The sequence below is a fragment of the Antechinus flavipes genome, chromosome 3 (genome assembly GCF_016432865.1).
Source record: "Antechinus flavipes isolate AdamAnt ecotype Samford, QLD, Australia chromosome 3, AdamAnt_v2, whole genome shotgun sequence".
Taxonomy (NCBI): domain Eukaryota; kingdom Metazoa; phylum Chordata; class Mammalia; order Dasyuromorphia; family Dasyuridae; genus Antechinus; species Antechinus flavipes.
The window spans coordinates 516,666,329-516,689,061 of record NC_067400.1 but is presented as its reverse complement, the minus strand read 5'-3'; the positions used below and the strand labels follow the sequence as shown (position 1 = coordinate 516,689,061).

Below are 22,733 nucleotides of genomic sequence, written 5' to 3'. Positions count from 1 at the left end.
CAACACCTACTGAAAATTCTCTAACTGCTTCCTTAACTGCTAAATCCATGATTTTTTTGTTCCTCATTGACACTATGGCACTGTGGAATAAGCACCAGATTAAGGCTGAAATGAGGTGATCAGTGTAAGTCATTTTATAAATCTTAAAGCTATATAAAATCCAGTTGTTATCATTATCATTACTATTATTTTTATTAGCCTCCAGTCACCAAGCCTGCAATCTGGGATGACTTCATTCTCCTGCCTCCTGCTGAGCACAAGTAATGTCTATTAAATAGCAATACAGGACTGTGCTGGTAAATGTTTAACAACTGGCCTCTCAAAAAAAACAAACATAAATGCTTTAAAATTTAATATATATTTTTAAAAACTTTCTTAAGTCTAGACAATAATAAAATAATAAATCAATCTTAAATTTGTAGCATTGCCAATTTCTGAGAAAATGCTCACACTGAAAATGGAAAGCTGATTAGAATCCTTATTTAGACCATAATGACCTGAAGATATATCCTGGCGCTACCATCTTTTCTGGGTGTTCTTGATCCAAGTTATTTAAACTCTTTAAACTCCAGTTTTCTCATCTATAAAATGAGGGAGTTCAGTTAGATGAATTTTAAAGTTCCTTTCAGTTCTAGCTCTAAAAACCCACCTCTCCCTATCTTTTGACAATGATGACCACATCCTATCTTGGGCACTCATTTCCCTTGGCTTCCATGACAAAGTTGCCTGCCGATTCTCCTAAAAATGCCACAGTTCCTTTTCTCTTTCCTTTGCTAACTCTCCATCTATACCCAGATGCCTAAATACAGGTGTCTCTCAATGCTCTCTCTTGGACCCTTTTTTCCCCCTCTCCCTAATGTCTCTTTTCCCCTGGGGATATTATGGATTCTCATAGGTTTAATCATCTCTAGGCAGGTTGCTCCCCATTATATATACTCAGCCCTAATCTCCTAAATTGGTCTAATTGGTCTCCCTACTTCTAGTCTTTCCTTTTCTAGCCCCTTTTCCAAACAAGGGCCAAAGTCATCTTCCTAAAACACAGGTTCACTGATTATTCATTCTCTTACCTAAGCCCCTTCGATGTACCTAGAAATATTAACTTCTCATCCTAATACTTAAAGACTTCCATAACTATAACCATTGACTTCAGCTTAGCTTTCCTGTCCTATTACACAGTATTCCTTTCATATACTCTACATTCAATCTACCTGATTCACTTCTTCTGAGTTGTTCCATTTCTATCTCAATCCATTTGCACAAGCCATTTTCCATGCATAAAAGCCATTCTTCTTCTTCTACAATTCTCAAAATCCTTAATTTCCTTCAAAGTTTAGTTCAGGGATCATTTCCTATGGGAAGTATTCCCTAATCCCTCCTGTCCTTAATGCTTTTTTCATTCTTCAAATTATCTCATACTGATTTATGAAATATCTATTACTTCCTACTAGAATATATGCTCATTAAGGGCAGAGACTGGCTTATTTTTCTCATTGTATATCCAGTATCTATTCCCTGACTAAAATAGATAAATAATAAATATTGTTGAAAACTTGAATTCTGAAAGCACACTATACATTCTACTTTACCCATGACAATGAAAAGAATTCAGATCAATAAGATTGTTGCTGAAATATCTCAAACTTTATTCTGAATTCAACATGAAATAGTTAATTTTTTCTCCTATTGTGGCTCAGAATGCCACAATAATTCATCTTGTACAATGATTATTTCACATTAACTTTGAAAGAGGTAGAGTCTTATCTAGTCCAGTTTTACAGATTCGGCAGCAGCATGATGCATTTGCCAGTGATCCAGGGGTTTGAGTTAAGATTTCTTGTGTCAGCAAGTCCCATACTTTTCACTCCAATACCCAGTTTTTCAGGGATCCTATTAGTAGTTTCTTCCTTCCAAATGGATGCTAGACAAGGAAATAGGAAGACTGTAACAGTCCTCTACTAGCTTGCATTATAAAATTCCATGGAGCTCACTGCTTCAAGCAGCAGCTTATTCTGTTGTTGAAGAGCTGTAATGTTAGAAAATTGTTCCTTACAAAATCTTCTTCTCTTCAGTATGTTGATGAAAGGGCAGCTGAGTGCACAGTGGATAGAGTACTGGATTTGTCAGGAAGAGACATTTTCCTGAGTTCAAACCCAGTCTCAGACACTTACTAGATGTGTGATCCTATTTGCTTCAGTTTTCTCATCTGCAGAATGAGCTGAAGAAGGAAATGGCCAAGAAAACCCCAAATGCGATCATGAATAGTCCGACACCACTGAAAAGAACAACAAAAAACAAGTTTGATGGAGCTAAGTATTACATATATTTGAAGGCAATCTGCAAATCTTTTCTAGGTTAAATATACTGTTTCACTGACTATCCAAACAACCTAAGATTGCTCTAGCCATGTTCTCCATGATTTGCGTCAAGGTTGTGTAAACTAAAATCTTTAGGTTGCTTTTTTTTTTTTTTTTTTCCCAAATAATATGTTACTAAGTCGGTTCTGCCACATCCTATATTTGCTCAGATAATAAAAGATTGCTGCAGGCTTACTATAGTAAGTCCTTTCCTAGTCTTCTATTCAAAGGCTGAAGCTACCTATCAATTCATTTTCCTAGAAGTTCTTTACTTTCTTTAATTCCTTTACTACTACATATTGAATCAATGAATAAAATCTGCCATTGATTGCTTCCCAGATAATATTCAGAGACTTTTTTTTACAACTGGAAAAGATTTTAAGATGATCTAATCTAATCTCCTAATTTTACAGATGGAAACTGAATGGAAGTAACTAGCCTAAGGCCATATAAGCAACCACCTGCAGAATTAAGATAGAGGTCCAAGGTTCCTAAGTCTCTTGTTCCTTCCACTGCATCATTCACACTTGCTCCCCCCTTTCTTTCCTATCTCTAACTAAAGGTCTGTACACTTTAACATTGGAACCTGGTAGAGCTCTCGTCCTCCCTGGGTTTCTGGCACTAATACTGAAATTAAGTCATGTTTCTACCTCCTGATCTGATCCGTTTTCAGGGTAATGTCCTTGGCTCCTATGTAAAATACTGTGCTGAGTACTATGGGAGTTATTTTGATGAGCAGGGAGCAGGATGTCCTCAGGGAGTTTGCATTCTGGTGAAGATAATGAAAAGTAAATAGGCTCTTAAGCCTATGCTTGCCAAGGGCAACAGGACAGATCCTTCTGGTCTGGAAAGTCTCTAGCCATTGGGCTAGCAAAACATCTTGATTTATTCATCATTCAAAGACCAACCAAACTAAGTGCACAGAGACTCATCACCACGTCAGTCACTAATTGAGGAACTGGTTTTGGGCCAGACAAACTCCTGAGAGAGGTTTCTGGTGGTGTTGGTGGAGAGAGTTGACCTACTGTGTAAATCACAAGTCACCATGAGTAATATTCCCTGAGCCTCAGTAAAGAATCACTAGGATAAGGACCTGGGAAAATGGAAAATGGATTAGAAGATGCAAATTAGATCAAATTAGTTTCAACATCATCTGTATGACTTGGACTATTCTCCATAGTAAAAGATCCATTAAGGTTAAGACAGAAACATTAAACTCTATAAAGCTAATCATAATAATGTGCACATTGGAGTGTAGGTCAAGGGTGGGGAACCTTTCTTCTGCCACCTCATTTGGGTATTTATAACATCATCATTCTCAGGCCTTACAAAATTGTCAACTTAAAGAACTCAAGCAGTTAGATTATTGTTGCCATATGGAGAATTTCACAGAAGACCAGGGCTCCAAATGCAGCTTCTCATGCAGAGAGATGTTGGACAGGTCATGTAGAAATGATAATGGACAACAAACTGACCATACAACTTCCAGAATGGATCTCATAACTCCATTCATAAGGAGATTTAAACTCAATGGGATAAATCACTGAAACATCTGGTTGTAGTGGATAGAAAAAGGAAAGGCTAGTACAGGATCATCAGTTTTGCTATTTGATGGCTCTGCATCATTATCAATTAATTTCGATAATTGTGAAATATATTAAGCACCTTCTTGCACATAACACCCTCCAGTTTTTGCTCACTCACATCATTTACTCAAGCAAAGAATTATCCTAAGTACAAATGAAGTAAAGAATTTAGATAAGGCATAACAATGAATCATGAAAAGAGTACTGGCTTTTGGATCTGAGGTCCTCTTGAATTTTCTAGTGTCATGGACTCCTGTAAAAGTTCTAAGTTCATGACTTCCCTAGTCACTCTCTATTTCTTTGTGGAGTTTAGCTGGAAGTCAGAGCTCCCTGTTAAAATATGGAATCCTGTTAGAATCTTAGTGTTAACTCAATGGAATTGATACAATGCATATTGGTTCACACATTAGAGCAAATCCTTTTACAAGGTGTTAAGTCACTAATGTTGGTAGAAACAATGCTTACACCTTTGGGAGAATTCACACATTAGAGCTCAAACCTTTGAGAGTTCACACATTAGCTCACACATTGGAGCTCACAAGTTCGGGAGATTCACAAGTCAGAAACCCACAATCCCACTCTCTCAGAGGAGGAGTCAACCTTTGGGTCCACACCTTTAAGAGATCATATATAAGACGCTCTTAGAGCTTCAGTCAGTCAGTTTGGAAGATTGCCAGGAGTTGGGAAAACTAACCAGGCCCAAGGAAAGAGACAAGACTTGGAAGGAGAAAATAAACGTTTGGATTTTATCAGCTGGCTGCATTTGAAGTGATTATTGATCAGAACTGAAACTAAGGCTGCCTCCAGAAAACGTCCCAAGAAACCTGCTCACAGAGAACCATTATATTATACAAAAGAAGAACACCACGGAATCCTATCAGATTTTCTTAAGATTTTTTTAATAATAGAATTTTTTGCTCTCCCACAATGCTAGGAAAACTCTCATAAGGATTATGTTCAGTCCTGGGAAGTCTGATTTCTAAAGAGAGGGATCAGAACCTTTGGTTTCCCATTGTCTCTGACTTTATCCACTTTAATTTGGGAGCTCTGAGAGAAATCACAAAGTTTAAAGATTCACCCCAAATCTCAGAGTCATATCTATAGCCTAAAAAGACTTAGAATGATACTCAATTTAAAATGTAAAACAGCTATTTATTTCAAAAGAAACCTATAAAACACAAGATGCACTAACAACACGACACAGAACCTCTTAAATCCTATTATATTTCCCTAGGAGATTGATATTCCAAAGATTAAAACATGAACACTTTGTTGATTTTTTTTTCACTTTTGAAAATATTTTTATTTTTAATAGTATTATATTTTCCCAAATATATAGTTTTCCACATTCATCTTTGTAAAACTTTGTGTCCTAAATTTTTCTCCCTCCCTCCTTTACCATTCCTCTCCCCAAGACAGCAAGTACTCTGATAAAGGTTAAATATGTGCAGTTCTTTTGAACACATTTCCATATTTGTCATATTGTGCAAGAAAAATCAGACCAAAAGGAAAAAAAACCACAAGAAAGAAAACAAACAATTAAAAAGGCAAAAATATTATGCTTCTATCCACATTCAGTCTCCATAGTTCTCTCTCTGAATGCAGATGGCATTTTCCATCTCAAGATAACTGGAATTAACTTGAATCACTGTACTGTTGAATAGAGTCATATTCATCACAGTTGATTATCACATAATCTTATTGTTATTGAATACAATGTTCTCCTGGTTTTGGTTATTTCATTCATCATCGATTCATGTAGGTCTTTGCAGGTTTTTCTGAAATCAGCCTGTTCATCATTTCTTATAGAATGATAATATTCCATTACCTTCATGTACCATAATTATTTAGCCATTTCCCAGTTGATGGGCATCCATTCAGTTTCCATAAACATGAGACATTTTGTAGGACTCCTGAATAGTTCAGTCTTTCTCCAGTTGTCATCTTCCCCATGTAGTTGTAGTTACATAATCCTCCTCCTATTTCGTGGGAGTCCTGAGGACAGACTCAGAAGTTAATGACCTCTCAAATTTAGGCAGTTATCTCCAAACAACATATTCTATGATACCCATAAAGTCTTAGGTTGGAGACTAGAATTGGATAATTCTCTATGTTACAACGTTTAGGTCTAGATATGAAATTTGTATTATTTTGTCAGCTCTGATTTGTTTCATGGAGTGACTATTTGTTTCTACAGCTCATAGAGAAATCACATATACACTAATTCTAGACAAAAATGCAGTATTTACTATTCACAGATTTTATTTCTCCTTCCCTTTAATTTAAGTATACTTTTGTTTAGAGATCAAAAAGGTAACTCAGTTATCATTGTTGGGTCACTCATGTCGTGACTTTTTGTTTATATAAGTTGTTGATGTTGCCATAATGGAGCAGCGATTTATTGTTTTAGGAAAGGCTAAGGCAGATTTCCTGATCCAATGTGTCACCATTCTGAGGCTGCCTTATGACCGAACTAGAAAGGCAGAGCAAATCAAGCCTTCTAAGCAGTTTTTTATTATCTGGTCAGTTAACTAACCGGTATTAGAAAAACAAAAGAACCAGGTGAGACACTTATGTGAGAAGTCCAGTACCTGGTTGCTTTCCCTACATGTCTGTGTAATCAGTTCCTACTCCTGTACATCCATGCCAGACTACTTATCTCCCTGGATTGTCCTCTGACGAAGGCAATGGCACTTGGGAATAGAGACGGGAATAGTGAGCTTTTCACTTATTATACCAATTAATTAATTCTATAATATGATAAACTCTACAGCAGTGGTTCTCAAAGTATGGTCTAGAGAATCCTGGGGATCTCTGAAACCCTTTTAAAGGGTCTACAAATTAAACAATAGTTTTTATTTCCAATATGGTAAATGTCTATAAATATAATCTAGATAAACAAAAACGCTTTGGAGAGATCCTCAATAATTTTTAATAGGATAAAGATACTGAAAACAAAAGTTTGAGAACCACTTGCTCTACAGTGATAATTAACTGAATATAAAAACCAATATAATAATAAGAATTATACTAAAAGGCCAGGAGATAATCCCATAACTATCTATGTATGACTGGGGGGGGGGAATTCTTAACTAAACAAGACAGGGATGGTGATTATAGAAGATTTATGTTTTATCCATTTAACCATTTTAATAGACAATTTTAATTACATAAAATCAAAAAGATTTTGTAAAAGCAGAATCAATGCAATTAAAATTCAAAGAGAAATATTGGGGGTAAATATAGCAAATTTCTCTGCTAAAGGTCTGATAGTCTACACATGCATGAATATATGGATGCATGTATGTACAAATACACATGTGCATGTATATGAAGTTGTTAGTATTTGAACCCAGATACTTTAATTCCAAATTCAACACTTTTAAGATTGTATTATGCTGTCTTCCAAAATATCTAACAACAGTTCTCTATAATAGACTTTAAAGTGTCTAAGAAAAGCCATCATGGTTTTCATCCCCACCTCACAAGCACAGTATCCTCCAGATTTAGATCTCTCTAATTTCGTCAGATGATTCTTAAGAACATACTTTATGGTCCCCTTTCTGTCTTCCTTTAGAAACATTCTAGATTGTCAGTGTCCTTTTGAAAATCAAGTACCTAGAACTGAATACCACTTCAAATTAATATAATCAAAATTGCTTAAGACTGCAATGTAAGGACAAGAGGAAAATTGCCTTATAGTTTTCAAAGGTATCAAAAGAAAAGAAGTAGAGAGGCACCTGGAAATTCATAGGAGATAAAATCCAAGTAAGAAATTCATAATTAAAATTATGTCCTCCAATATCTATAGGAATTATGAGAATTGAGGGAACCACATTGACTTCATTTTGTGACTCCATTCTGGATCTAGCTCATTTTCCTTTCTATTCAATTATGAGGATAGTCCAATTTCTGTGTTGTGAGAAAAATTTATCCAATTTTGACAATTATGAGAAAACTATTACATTATTTGAATCTAGCCCTCTATAGCTAGGAAGCTGAACCATCTGTTGCTTAAAGAACCTGAACTAAGGATCTAGGTTATACTAACCAAAAATCCAGTCAAATCCTAAGAGTAATAAAAGGAGTTTCCTCACAATTATAAATCTCAAGCAACCCAAACGTGTTATTTGAAAATTGGCCCTATACTGGTCAATCAGTTACTATTTCCATGTTCCTTGATTGAATACAGATACTTGATGGCAAGGGAGTAAGACATCTTTTTTTTTTCTTTCTAATTTCAGGGAATTGTATCTTTTTGCTCTATCCCTTTCAACCTGGGAAATCTTTAATCTTTCTTCCAATTAGAAATCAAATTACCCAGTCTTGTATTCTAGTTTATATCATGTTAATTGTTTTTCTTTCATACATAAAAACCTTTCCCTTATATTCAATGTCCCGTATCAAGTTAAGGAGATCTGGTCCTGATTTGTTATGCAATTGTCATGCATTGCTTTATAAATGTATATGATCAGAACCTTTGTTTTCTTAATTATTTCATACCTATATACAAATGTCCAAAATATGTGAAGCAAACAATATGAATTGAAGATTCTAATGCAAGGGAGAAAATATAATCTCATAAGTATTATTGAGACTTAATGGAATGAGACCTATGGCTGGATTATTGCACTGAAAAGATATACCTAATTCAAAAGAAACAGGATAGGCAAGGGAAGGGAGAGGGAGTGAAATAACATTTTATGTTTAAAAAAAGATATACTTACATGAGGAAATATAAGAATGAAAGGGAAAGAAGAATAGCAAAAAAATATCTAAATAAAGATCAATGAAAACATAAACAGAAGCCATATTATCATTAGTATATATTCCAGATCATCTGGACAGAAAGTAATTATATAAGGAGATTGGGAAACATCACAAATCTGGCAGCAAAGCATTATAGTATGGTAATGATCAAGTATCCAAACATTTACAAAAGTCAACTGACTAATATTTTCTTGACTTGTCTTAATTATAATTTCATCTATTTAACAAGAATGAGGGACAGCTCAGTACAGTGGATAGGGCCCTGCATTTGGAGTAAAAAAGACTACAACCCACCCACGCCATCTCCCCCTACAACAACACAATCCTAGACAGGTACTGGGTAAAGCTGTTCAAGTCAGGTAACTCTGTGCCTCAATTACTTCATCTATAAAACAAAGGGGTTAAATGGTTCAGCACCTTCTGAGATTTTTTCCAGCTCTAAATTTATACAAATTTGAAGAACGTCTATTTTGGATCCAATTCTCACCAACAAGGATGACTGACTCCTGGGAAAATTATGGCATCTTTGGAAGAACATATCCAATCTATTCATTTTGGAATTTATGGTGGAGAGGGAAAAACATGGGAATAACCTGATATATATATATATAGCATAAATTTCAAAACATTCAGAAGGAATCAAAGATTCTGTGTTCTAAAATTTTGCAGAGGAAGTTAGCCTAGGAGGCATGGGAAACTCTCAAGAATGAAAGTGAAAATACACAGGAAAAACTCATTAAAAGAGGAGAAAGAAGAGATGTTTAAAGAGACCAACATGTGCAGAATTCACTAATCAACTTAGATTTTTAAAAGATGAATAGAAGCTAAAAACAGTGACAGTAGAGGAGATTGAATATAAGATCATGGCATGGTCTTGTAAGAATAATATCACAAGTGCTAAAATTCCTAAGTGCTGGACTTTGCAAGGAAAATTAAGAATAATCACACATGCTTTCCTCCATACCCCTCCATTGCCAAGTTTCATTTTGATTTTATCAATACTTATAAGTAGACTGAAATGATAAATTAGTTGACAAACTAAAATCTTCCTATTTTGCATGATGATTGGATAAAGCAACAGAAGTAAAGACGCTCACTTGATCTCATATGTACTACATGTTGCTGAAACTGTTTAGTGAAGATTTGTTGCTTTAGAAATCTTGAATGTAGAGCCATTTCAAAATAAATTTTCAATAAAATTGGCAAGTTTTTTTTTCCTGCAAATTATGAATTGTGGGAGAATTGTAAAGTACTTTGTACCAAAGAAGTGAAATTGATATCAATGCAGATAAAAAATATGGTCCTTATACAATATGAACACATTATTTGCTGAACAAGCCATCACTTACACGGAGAAATATGAGTAAAGAGGTAGACAAAGTTTTTCAAGTTACTACAAAAATAATCAATTTTATGAGAAAATTCATTAAAGTGAAGACTCATTGAAAAATTCTATGACAATATTTTGAATCATACTAGCTTTCTTGTGCCAAAATCTATCAAAGATTATTTTTATTTAAAAGTAAAAATTGTCATTTTCCTATTAGTATTATGAAAATGAAACAAATTCATTCTGATTAAAAAATTTCCTTCTAATACATGTGGATTAAAAAAACTTGAGTACTATAAATAAATCACTCAAGCTCCTCAAATTCATACTCTCATTAGTAAAAATAAAAAAGGTTCATTTGCAATAAAAAGTTAAAGCCATATAGTTCTGATCTTGGAGTTCCCAAAATCACATTTCTACATAAACCCATACTAGGAAAAAACCTGCATTCATCAAGGCTTTCATCTATGACCCTTAATTTCATCCTCATAACCAATGTAAGAATATAAGATTATCTAAAAGAGGAATTCTTAACATTTTTGGTATGTGTTTTGGGGCCTCTTTGATGAAATTTGATGAAGTCTTCAGATCCCTCTCCAGAATAATTTTTTCAGCATAAAATAAAATACATAGGTTTATAAAGAAAACAACCATATTGCAAAGCAATTACTGAAATACGTTTTTAAAAATTCACAGATCTCGGATTAAGAACCTCTAGTATAAATTCTGGTTGAACTTTTTTCAAGTTATCTATTTATTTATTTGGAAATAAATATAAACATCGCTTAAGACTCAGGATTTAGACATTGAAAGTTATTTAATCTCATTTCACAGATGAATAAACTATGGTTGAATAAACTGAGATTTAGCTAAATTAAGTGATTTCCTGGAGATCATTCAGTTTAGCAAGTAGCAAAGCTCCTATTCATATTTAGATCTTTTGACTACAAATCTTCTGATTTGGGTTTTTTCCCTATAGCATATCAAACCTTTGAATTTTCTTAGAAGGAAAACTTTTAACAAGCTTTGATGATGATATAACTTTCCAGACTTATTTTCTACTCCATGCTATAAGAGAACACTGATTTGTAGTCAGAAAACTACAGATTAATGCTGTTAGCTGCTACTTGTTCAAAGTTAGGTAAGCAATTCCCTGAACCTTTCTGGGCTTTGAAGGATTATACCAGATGATTCTAACATCCCTTCCAACTCAAAACAATTTTAGGTAAAAATGCATGGCACCTTGGGTCCGGAGGATTGGTCGATCATGTAGCAAGTGAAGCAGTGGGTGCAGAGTGACCCACACTACCTCAGCTCAAACCTTTCTGGGCAGCTCTAATTGTTGGGAGAATTTCCCTGATCTCAAGCCTAAATTTACCACTTTATAATTTCCAATCCTAATTCCTGAGAAGGTAGGTGCTTTGAATGGAGACTAACAATGGGGTATTGATGCTTCTACAGCCTCTCTTGCTTACCACTCTTCCTATAAAAAGAACTCTGGTGGAGGTGGCTGGAGCACATGGTCTGCTAACCTGTCCAGTTAAGAGCTGGAGAAAAGCTACACAAGGTTTAACTTCTCTAAATCCCTATCTTGTGCCTTTTGCTGGCCAGTTTCCTGAGTTCGTTTCATATATTTAAAAGTATGATCCTAACTTCTTTATGTTGCGTGTCTATAATTTTTTGGGGAAGCACAACGGAAAATTACAGTGAGTATCTGGAAATACAAATAACTTAGGAGTCCAGCACCTCAGTTCCATTTAACTACTTAACAGGATGGCAGTATCTCTGGGTTCAGAACCAAGGATGCACTGAAGTTGCATGGTGCAACAGGGGCAAATGCTGTCAGAAGCACCTCAGATTCATTACCTATTGATTTTTAATTAATTGTTTTGATATTTTATCCTGAGTGGAGGTTCTAAACAATAAAGATTTTTATAGTTTTGATATAACTGAAATAACATTCATAGCACTTTGTAAATCTACAAATACTACCTATTATAAAGTCACTATAAAGATAAGTTTTGTGAATTCCTAAACAGCAAAATTAAGAGTTTTATATGAATCTCTAATATAGGGGCCCCTATAACCTTAGGCTGAAAAAAACAAGTCCCAGTTGAACTAGATTCAAGGATCTAGAGCAGAAGTATCAAATAGAAAGTTTACAGGCTATACCTGGACCACAAGACTTCCATAATGCTGCACAAAGCAGATTAAAATGTAATCGGGAAATAGCAAAACGAAACTACAACCAAACATAGATATTTTAAAACTAAGTATGAATACTGCAGGAATCCTTATGTATGGTTTCGTGGCACCCGTTCCTACTTGAATTGGACGCTACTGGTCTAAAGCAGGGCTTCTTAAACTTTTCCCACTCTAGAACCCCTTTTGACCTGAGAAATTCTTAATTGACCCCATCTTGAATCTGAGCCAAGGTGTTTCTGGCAGCGTTTGTGCATGTACAGTACAAAGTGCATTTACTCTGTGTTCAGAACCAAGGCTGCAGTGAATTTGCATGGTGCAACAGGGGCAAATGCTACCAGAAACATCTCAGATTCATTACCTGATATTTAATTAATTTTTTTTGTCATTGTGCGTTCAGAAACCTTTTACTATTGGCAAATTTTTCTTGCCCCCCTCATTCAGTCATGTGACCTTATATGGAGTCTCAACCCACAATTTAAGAAGCGTTGGTCTAAAGAACCATCCTCAGAGAATCTATAGACACTGTGTAAGGAGTGGGAAATAAGGAAGATCATGCCTTTAAAACTACTTAATGGGAAGAAAAAAAAAGTGATTTGGGAAAGTCTTCATATAGACAAATCTTGCCTTTCACCAACACTCAGGAATTCTATTTCACCATCCTTCAGGGAGATGGTACCTTTCCTCTGCCATTGGTTTAAGTTCCTATTCATTTGTTTTCCTTCTCTTTTGGAGGTCCAAGCACCCCAGTTCCATTTTTGTCACTTAGGAGTAAGATTAGCTTTTACAAAGAAATATTTACTTCAAAGATATAGCAAGAACTTACAAATATTTCCCCAACTCCTAGGCAGCATAATCGCTTCTAAAGCCCCACTTTCTCTATGGAGAGGTGGAAGAGGATTAGGCTCACAATTTAGTTCAATTCCTTTGAAGCATTAATCCCACCAAATTCAAAATCCAAAGCCTTCCTGGGCTTGTCTCCCAGAACTTGACTACTCCGGGCTTCTTTACTGGGCCGGCAGGAGCATTGCACCTGGAAAATTAGTCCCAGGTCTGGGACTCCCCTCCCCGAATCTAGAACTGAAAAGTACAAATGAAACAGGAGCAAAACATCAGGCCAGTTTCATAGGGCCGGAGGAGAAAGGAAATGACCTTTCCCTCACCCAGTTTACTACCCGGTTGGTACCCATGCTATGGGATGGACAAAATCTTCACCTGTAAATGCCATCAGAAAATAAGAGCAAGACTGTTCCAGTACGGATATTTAAAAAAAAATACATTTAATTGCTGCTATTTAGATAAAGAATGAAAGCTCCCCAAATGTCTTCTCCCTGATTTAGGTCCCAGAATCCTCGGTGCTGCTATCTTAAGTGATCTGGCACATGTCAAAATCCCGTTTTACACCCATATACGTGCATGTACACGCACACATGTAAGTATGTATATACATATGATATATGTATATGTGTGTGTATGCATACTTAATAGCTTAACACTGCAATAAGAGTGTTTCCTATATATACTCAGCTCAATTTCTTTCCTGAACACTAGTCACCTAACTTGAATTGTCCATTAGAGATTTAAAACCATTTGAGCTGTGCACATATCCAAACAAACACATCCAGAACAAATTCATTCCTCCTCCCCCAAGTGCACCCACCTCTCTCACAGATTTTCCTGTTTCTGTTGCCGGGACTCTGATTTCTGGCTTTGGGGCTATCCTTGAAACCCCCCCCCTGTCTTACTCCCGCATACCCAGTGAGTTGCCATGGCCGAGGGGCTTGTCCCTCGTCCCTCTCCCTGCTGGGGGCTGGACGGGGTGGGACAGGAGAGACAAAGATCAATCTGGCTTTCTTCTAGTTGGCTTTCTTCACCAGACAGACGTCCCTGACTGACAGAAGACTTTCTTTTACAGAGACTCATGCCTAAAGGCTCCTAGAGATAGAGTTGATCCTTCAGGAAGGAAGAGAATAGACATTTCTGAAGCACCTACTATGTGCTAGGCCCTGTATGTTCCTAAGGGTTTGCTATTATGCAATCGTGTCCTACTCTTCTTGACGCCATTTGGGGTGTTCCTGGTAAAGTTTCTGGAATAATTTGCCATTTTTTCTCCAGCTCATTTTATAGATGAAGAAATGAAGGCAAAATTAAGTTAGTTGTCCAGAGACACATAGGTTGGATTTAAATTCAGATCTTCCTAACTACAGGCCTGGTACACTATCCACAATAGCACTTAGCTGCCACCCCCAAAATCTAATGAAGTCTTAACACTTCTTTTATAATTTTGTTAAGACTTAACACTTTTTTTTCCTGTTACTTGCCACTTCTATCTTCCACTTCTGTGGTGTCAAACTCAAATGAAAACAGGAGGTACCAAGTGTACTCAAATACTTAGAAAACTACATATTAACATTTCAATGCTTTATGGTAATTTCTTTTGTTAAATATTTCCCAACTTATCTGTTTAGGGTTGAACAACACTCCACACCTCACTAAAATTGTTTTATTGATCAGCCTAATCTTTTAATCTCATTTCTGAACCTTTCCCTTACCCCAAAGGGAAACTTACTTTCAAATTTAAAAGAGGTATTAAAGAAAACACCTACACACTGACCACAGCTGAAAGTATATGCAGCATTCCATAATCCTCATTTCTCCCAAAGGTTCCATCCTTCTGTTAGCCTTAACAGGCCTTCCCTAGACAGACCGAGATACACTTTTCTAGTCATCTATCTTCTCTTCATGAATTCTGTATTTCAGCCACACTGATCTACCAACTGTTCCAGAACTCTATTCCCTTGCTAGCCATCCTTTGTATTTGTAATTAATCTACTCCCCTCTGTATTTTTGTCACTTAGAAACCTTGCTTTTCATCAAGACTCTTTAGGTGGCCACCTCTTCTAGAAGTAAAGCTTTCTCTGATTTCTTCCCTCTCTGGGACTTTCTAAAATTACTTTGTATTTATTTATCATAGATAGTACAGCAGCTAGGTGGTCCAAAGTAACAACCCTCCTCCCCCCACCTGGCATTGAATAGACTCGAGTTATAAATATGGCCTCAAATGCACTCACTAGCTGAAGAGGGAGATGGCAAATCACTCCAGTATCTTTGCCAAGAAAATCGTAAATGGGGTCAAGAAGAGTTGTACACAACAAAAAAGGAGGGTGTTGGGACTACATTGATCTGTATAGACCCTATAAAAATTGGCAGTCTGTGTGATGAGCCATTATTCTTTGAAAGAGTGGAAAGAACCCTGATTTTTGAGCCCAAAGCCTCAAATTGAGTTCATAGCTCAGTTGTGCTCTCTGACCTAGAGCTATGTCATCTCTGCTTGTTTCAGGCAAATCACTTAATCTCAATTTTCTTAACTAAAATGGAGATAATAACAGTACTTATCTTCTCAGCTGATTGTGAGGATCAAATGAGGTAATAATTATTAAGCCCTAAGCATAGGATCTAGCAAATAAGCATTATCTAAATGTTAATTAGTATTAATTTATTATAGATCTTAATCTAGAAAAGAGAATTTTTAATCTTATCCTTTTTTTGTGTGAAAGACCCCATTGGCAGTCAGGTGAAATCTACTGGACCCTTCTTAGAAGAATGTCTTTAAATATATAAGACATAGGATCACAAAAGAAATTAATTATATTAAAATTATCAAATTATTTTTAAAAACCAAATTCACTCCTTACTTTTTCAGTGAGGACATAGGGAAGAGAGGGAAGAAGAAAATTTGGAACTCAAAAATTTAAAACACAAATGTTATATAGTTTTTATATGTAACTGGAAAAAGATAAAATAAAGTTTCACATTAAATAAACAAAATTCACACGTTTACAGATCCCAGGTTAAGAACCCCTGTGCTAATTCAATCCCTTCTTTTTACAATTGGGGAAATTAAATACTAGAGAGGTTAAATGAATTTCTCTAAAAGTTCCTGAGGTAGTAATACCCAGAGGAAAGTTTTGAACACAGGTCCCCAGACTCCATTAGTGATCCTTCCATTTCACCAAGCTTCTTTGTATGTGTTCTCACTGTCCCCTATATATTCCAGTAGAAGAGTTGGTTCTCCAAGACAGAAGCTGCCGTCTTTGTAGTTCCCATACGCTAATGCCCGAGAAACTGAAGCAAGGTAGAGATTAGAGAGTATTGAATATTTTATTTGAAAGGGAGGGGTTTACTGGGACCAAATGGATCCATGGTTTGGTCCCAGAGCTGAATGAGACTGTCATCTCCAAGAATCCATCCAACAGTGGGAGTTCTCAATGACATATATAGGCACATGGCTCCAAGCTACCAGGGGGTAGACTGAGGCAGGGGCGGAGTTAAAGCACTGAGAGCAGGAAGGGACCATCAATCTGTTCTGACAGGATGTGTGTGGGGACATCGGACATTCTGCTAAATTGGGATCAAGAAGAACAATGACAGAATGGGGGGAGGCACTTGACATTCTGATAAGTAGGGAAGGTCTGGGGTCAGGATTTCTAAAATAGAAGGTGTTTCTCCTAATCTGGATCATGATGATTAGGAGGGAGGGTTAGTGTTGCAGGATTGAGCAGAACAATTAGGAATTGAGGCAGAACAATTCAGAGAAACCCAGGCAAGACAATTAGGGAAACTGAGTCAAGACAATAAAAGGGAACTGTGGCACAACAAAACCTAATACAGGGCCTGGGCTTTTGGGTGTTGAATATAAATGTATTGAATTTCTTGTTTTGGTCCTCTATTTTGTCATTTGTCTTGTATGCATGAGACCCTGGATTTGAACCCTGACATCAAGAAAAGAGTATGTTTGGGGTAGCTAACTGTTGGGCCTCAAATCAGGAAGATGAGTTCAAATCTGGACTTAGACACTTGCTAGCTGTGTGATCTTATGCCAGCCTTCCTCAGTTTCCTCAGTATAAAATGAGTTGAAGGAGGAAATGGCAAATCACTCCCCTGACTTTGCCAAGAAAATTGCAAATAGGGTCAGGAAGACGCACACACAATAAAAAAGGCACATAGAAATTGGCATTCTGTGTGATGAGCCATTATTCTTTGAAAGAGTGGAAAGAACCCAGATTTTGAGCCTGAAGACTCAAACTGAGTACATAGTTCTATGACTAGAGCAGGGTTCTTAACCTGTGGGTCACAGCCCCAAATGGGGTTACCTCGCTGAATGTGGGGGATCCTCAGATTATGATTTATTATCAGTAAATGTTTGATTTGGATACCTGTTGTACATACCTATCATATAGCCCGAGAAAAGGGGAAAGTTTAAGCAGCCTTTACCCAGAGAATTTTTTTAAAATTCCGGGTTCCTTCCACGACTCAATCCACTGAGTCTACTGACAGAAATTAAATGAACTCCAAGCGTAGATGATTTATGAATGAACTCCAAGCGTAGATATTTTATGATCAAATTAATTGGTATTCTCTCTCTCCTGGGCCATTTTCCCCTTTTACTTCCCCCCAAAAAAGGAGCTGGGTGGGTCAGGAAGGGGCAAAATCAAGGGAACCTCTATTCTTGGGACCTCCTCTCATTCGGGGATCTTCTCCTTGATTTACTACGGTCTCTGCAGACCACTTTCCTTCTTTAGCCCGCCCCCGCTAGCCCTGGCACTGGGGCACAACAGCCCTAGTGCCCTTCGCCTCTTCCAGACAAGGTCTTTTAGCGCTTTATCCTCAATACTCTGGCCCCACCCACCATCCAGTTACCACGGCAACCCCGGTACCCACCCCTTGCCCACGCCCCTCCCTGTGTTCGCTTAGGCTCCACCCCCGGACTCAGGGTCGCCATGACGACAGCCCCCTTTAACCCTCCCTCCCCGGGATCGCGGTGACATCGCCCAGTCCCCGCCCTCGGCTCCTCCCGCGGGCCGGTCTGAGGGCCCCCGGCCGTCCTCGCGGCTACCCCGCCTTTTTTCCCGGGGCGGAGCTGGGCTGTGGCTGCGGCGGCAGCTGCGGCGGCTGAGGCGGGGCCGCCGAGGAGGCCGAGGAGGCGGAGCCGGCCGGAGCTGCCTGAGTGACGGCTGCGGCCAAGCGGGCTCAGCTCAGAGGGGAGGCAGCAGCGCCATGGCCCCGGTGGGGGCGGACCGAGTGGGCTACTGGGGCCCCACCACGTCCACCCTGGACTGGTGCGAGGAGAACTACGCCGTCTCCTTCTACGTGGCCGAGTTCTGTGAGTGTCCGCGGGCGCGGGAGCGCAGGGGGTGCGGGGACCCCGGCACTGCGGCCCCGGCGAGAGCGAGCGCGGGCGGACGGGGAGACTGCGGGGACCCCCATAGCGCCTCAGTGCAGGGGGGCTGAGGAGTATGGGGACCGCCATCTCTCCTCAATGCAGAGGGACCGCGGAGTGTGGGAACCCCATCTCTCCTCAGTGCCGGGGGGCTGGGGAGTGTGGGGACCCCCGTTTTTCCTCAGTGCAGTGAGATATGGAGAGTTTGGAGCTTCCCCTCCCGTTAGGACAGGGGATATGGATTGTGGAGACGCCTTTCCTAGGCAGAGGATAGGGATGGAGAGACCCCCCTCTAAGGCAGGAGATGAGGCGTGTAGAAACCTACCTCCCTTAAAGTTAGGGGATTGGCCGTGTGGAGGCCTGTCTCCACAAGTCAGGTGATAGGAGACTGTGGAGACCCACTTCCTTCCTCCAAGACAGGGGAAGGGGAGATGTGAAGACTCAATTCCTCCCCATCCTCAAAACAGGGAGGGAGGGAGTGTGGAGGCCTATTTTAGGAGGAAAAGAAGTGGGGGACTCTCCCCCAAACAAGAGGATCGGGGGCATTCTTGTCACACAGGAGACTAGTAGCTGGAGCCTAGATTTGCTGGCCTTAAAAAAAGAGGAATGGGTGAATCTTCTGATTTGCAGGGCTTTGGGGAAGGATCCCTGGGACCAGGATAAGCAGGGAGGGGGGCACCTGGTAGGGGGGAGTAAATGCCACTGCCCCACATCACCCCCTGGGTCAGGAGGAGCAAGGACCCAGGTGGTGGGGAAATGATGGGGAGATCTGGGAGTGGGGGAAGAGGGAGGGAACTGCCTGGAACTGAGAAGTAGGGGATCCCTCAAGGACACCCTCAGATCCTGGCAATCAGGTTAATGTGGGGCATTTTGCCAGTCATAACCCCCTGGAAACCCCCTAGAGGAATATGTATCCATCTCCACCCTCCGGGACAAACAAAAGCCAGCTCCCTGCCTATTTCTACAAGGTGCTGACTCTCTTGCCACCCTACCCTCTTAGCCAGTTACCAGGCCCCAGGGGCTAGAGATGTGGTTTTCTCTCTGCTCTTCCCCAGGAACCTCAAGCCCTATTCCTCTTTCCTTTTCTCTGTTTTCTCAGTATCATGTACTGTCTGCTCCTGCCAGGCTCAGCACTGATCTTTCCCTGCCCTCCCCAAGCCTTGCTGTTTGTGCCAAACTTGACCCCAGCTGTCTCTCAGTGCCTGGGGGTTATTTCTCATACCCATGAAAACCAGACCCCCAGCCTCCTCCTTCCACTCATCTTCCAGTAATTCTTGAATTCTGCCACGAGCTTATTGTACATTTCTCTCCTTGCATGCCTACCTTAGGTACTGCTTGTCCCCATTCTTGAAGCTTGCAGGGGAAAATTCTTTACTCCATAATATAAACTCATAGCTGTCCTCATTCCTCAACCCTTCTCTGCCAGCAGTTCAGTTTGTGGGCACGATACATTCTGCTCATTTCAGTTATCTGTTTTGATCAGGCCCTTTGGTCCCTGGGGAAGAGTACTTACGGGTTGTCTGTGTTCCTACACCTGGCTCTGCTGTGTGCTCCTGATATTTTCCTCACGCCACGTTTCCGCTTGCCAAATACCATTATCTTAATGCCCTACTTGGTCCAGGTCCTGAGTTAGCCCAGAGACTTAACTCATTTTGCTGGCTTTCCTCCCAATTCACTATAGTTTCCTATTTATTTTAATTCCCTTCACTACCTCCTCCCCCCACCCAAAAAAATCAGGTTACAGGGGAACCATTCCTAACTCTGCTTCTTGCTCCTCTCTGGCCCCTAAGAACACAGTGGCCACCTGAGGATACAACCTCACTTTTCTGTACTTTCCTGGGGAAGTCATAATCTTCAAGATATCACTGTCAGACCATGCTTTTAAATGGGGTAGAAAGCTGTATCAGATCCAAGAAAGCCAAGGAAAAATCTTCCTGAACTACTTCTATGCTCCAGAGCATTGGACACATATATATGTTGCTTTCTTTGCTTATCCTTTTCCATCAGGCTTTTATCAGAATAAGAGATACTCCTGCAGATTTGCCTGATTATGGACACTCTCCATTCCGGAACAAAACTGTAACCCCTAGTTTATTCCTGATATACTTCTCCCCAAGGCATCTGCTCCCAGTAGAAGAGCAAACATTCCAGGCAATTATTATCATGTCTGACCCCAACTGAAAAGAGAAGAAAAAAAAAAGTGCCTTTCTGGATCTTCTAGTTTTTAGTCTCTTGCCTTAAAGGACTATTTTTATGCTGAAAGTTATTTATGTTTTTTTAAAAGTGTTATGCTATTTGTATCACTTGGTTTTTTAAAAAAATGTGCAGTATTGGAGAACTTACACTTTGTACAGCAGAGAAAACTTAAACGAATTCCGTTGCGAAATTCAGCATTTGTCAGAGGAAGACCTCACAAATTATAGTAACAAAGGCCATGGAGTCATGGGCAAAGCAGATTGCATTTCATAAGGGACACAAAAGAGGGAGAGAGAATGTCAAAGTTCACCCTTTGAAATGGGAAATGGCCTTATTTCTCTGCACAATTAGTAAAGGAAACACTACACAGACAACCATTGGATTTTCAATCAGAAGATAAGGAGAAGGATTGGCAGTCACTTTTGTCCAGATATTCTGGAGGAATTACTTAATTTGGAGAATGTTTCATGAAAAGCCATTGGGAAATAGCATGGTAGGGTGAAAAAGAGGTCGGACCTAGAAAACCTGCATTTGAGTCTTGGGTTTGAGTCATACTTCTCTCTGAATTCACTTCAGTTTCCTTCTTTAAAATAACAGTAATTACCATTTACAGTACTGATCTCCCATTGTCATGTTGTATGAAATAAGGGGAGTGTTGTGATGGAAGGACCCTGGACTTGGGCTTGAGAATTGAAATTTTGTTACAGGTCTGCTCCTGGCTGCCTTTTGATAAGGTTCTCAATTCCTCTTCTGTAAAGTGATAGTATTGGATTATATCATCTTTAGGGTCTGCTCCAGTTCTAACACTTTAAAGCTCTGTGAGATCATGGTAAGTGCTGTACAAATCTGAAATATTAGTATTCTCAAAAAGAAATTCAAGTTTGTATTGTTGAAATAACTAGAAAGATGTAAGAGTTGGAATAAGAGTAGAAAAGTAGGAGTAGTAAAACAAATTGTGATATGAGCCTAGGGTGTCTACATTTTCAGAATTGAAAGTGACCTTAAATATTATCTAGTTTAATCTTTCATTCAGGCCCACGGGCCCCTCTGGGGATCCATAACAAGAAACCTGTCAGGCCTCTATTGGAACATTATCATATAGTCCTTTGTGACACAATATTCATATTGCAAAATTACGTTATGTATTTTAGATAATAAAATATCATGTTTCCAATTTCCTTTTTCACAAAAAGAAATTTGGACAGATAAGTTTTTTTTTTTTTTTTTACAAATGTTGACTGCCTTAGAGATCACACTTTTTTTTTTTTTTTTTTTTTTTTGAGGTCATATATCTTGATATTGGATTGAAAAAATGAACTTAGAACATCAGAACTACTGAGATTTGAACTCTGCTTCTTCCACTATCTGATTATATGGTCTCAGAACCTTCTCCTTACGTTTTTGGACCTTCCTCTTCCTCATTTATAAGTAGGGATAATAATACTTATCTTGGCTGCCTAATACTCTACAAGGCTCCTGAGCTCAGTTTGAGAAGTACTAAGGAAAAATTAGCTAGGAAAAAAGGAAAACAACCCCAAAGATACCCCACTTCTTAGCGTATTCATGAGGGAAGTGAGATTTCAGGTCCTAGGCAAATGATAGAAGAATAAGAAGTTAACAGGATTGGAACAAAACTTTATAGAAGTTCTAAGGATAAATCTTTGGACTAAATAAAGTAGGGTGGGCATATTCAATATATACCCATGGCCATAAATACCAATTTCATATTACTTCTTTAAAGATGATTTTTGAGTACTTGCCACAAAAAAAAGCAATGACAAATCCTTAAAGTGTTATTGAGTTAGGATGCTGTTTATTAGGAGTCAGAAAAGCCAGCTCAAATCCTGCCTTCTTTACTTGATGCACTTGGGGCCTTGGGCAAAACATTTTCCTTCTCTAGGCCTCTTAGTTTCCTCTTCTGCAAAATGAAGACTAGTTGAATTCCAGTGTTCTTTTCAGCTATTCCAACCCTTTCAATTTATCTCATCTACTTTTTAATGAGATTTTCTTGAGATAATAGTTCTTCTAACAAATATGGAAAAAAATGTGAGCAACTTTCACTTATCTTCTTGCTA

General features: G+C 38.6%; 1 protein-coding gene and 1 long non-coding RNA gene across 2 annotated transcripts in view; one reads left to right on the top strand and one right to left on the bottom strand.

The window, feature by feature from the left end:
- Nucleotides 1-1,631: 1,631 nt before the first annotated feature.
- LOC127555046 (uncharacterized) lies at nt 1,632-21,024 on the bottom strand. The gene is made up of 3 exons (XR_007952143.1): nt 19,786-21,024; nt 5,769-5,935; nt 1,632-2,272 (listed from the first exon to the last, which is right to left on the bottom strand). It is a non-coding gene; the product is annotated as an uncharacterized LOC127555046 (long non-coding RNA).
- The window catches only part of ACER3 (alkaline ceramidase 3), a 190,268-nt gene continuing 185,633 nt past the window's right edge, over nt 18,099-22,733 (top strand). The window contains exon 1 of the mRNA XM_051987064.1: nt 18,099-18,405. Within this exon, the coding sequence (XP_051843024.1) occupies nt 18,300-18,405 (106 nt within the window). The 5' untranslated portion in view covers nt 18,099-18,299. The remainder of the gene's footprint in view (nt 18,406-22,733) is intronic.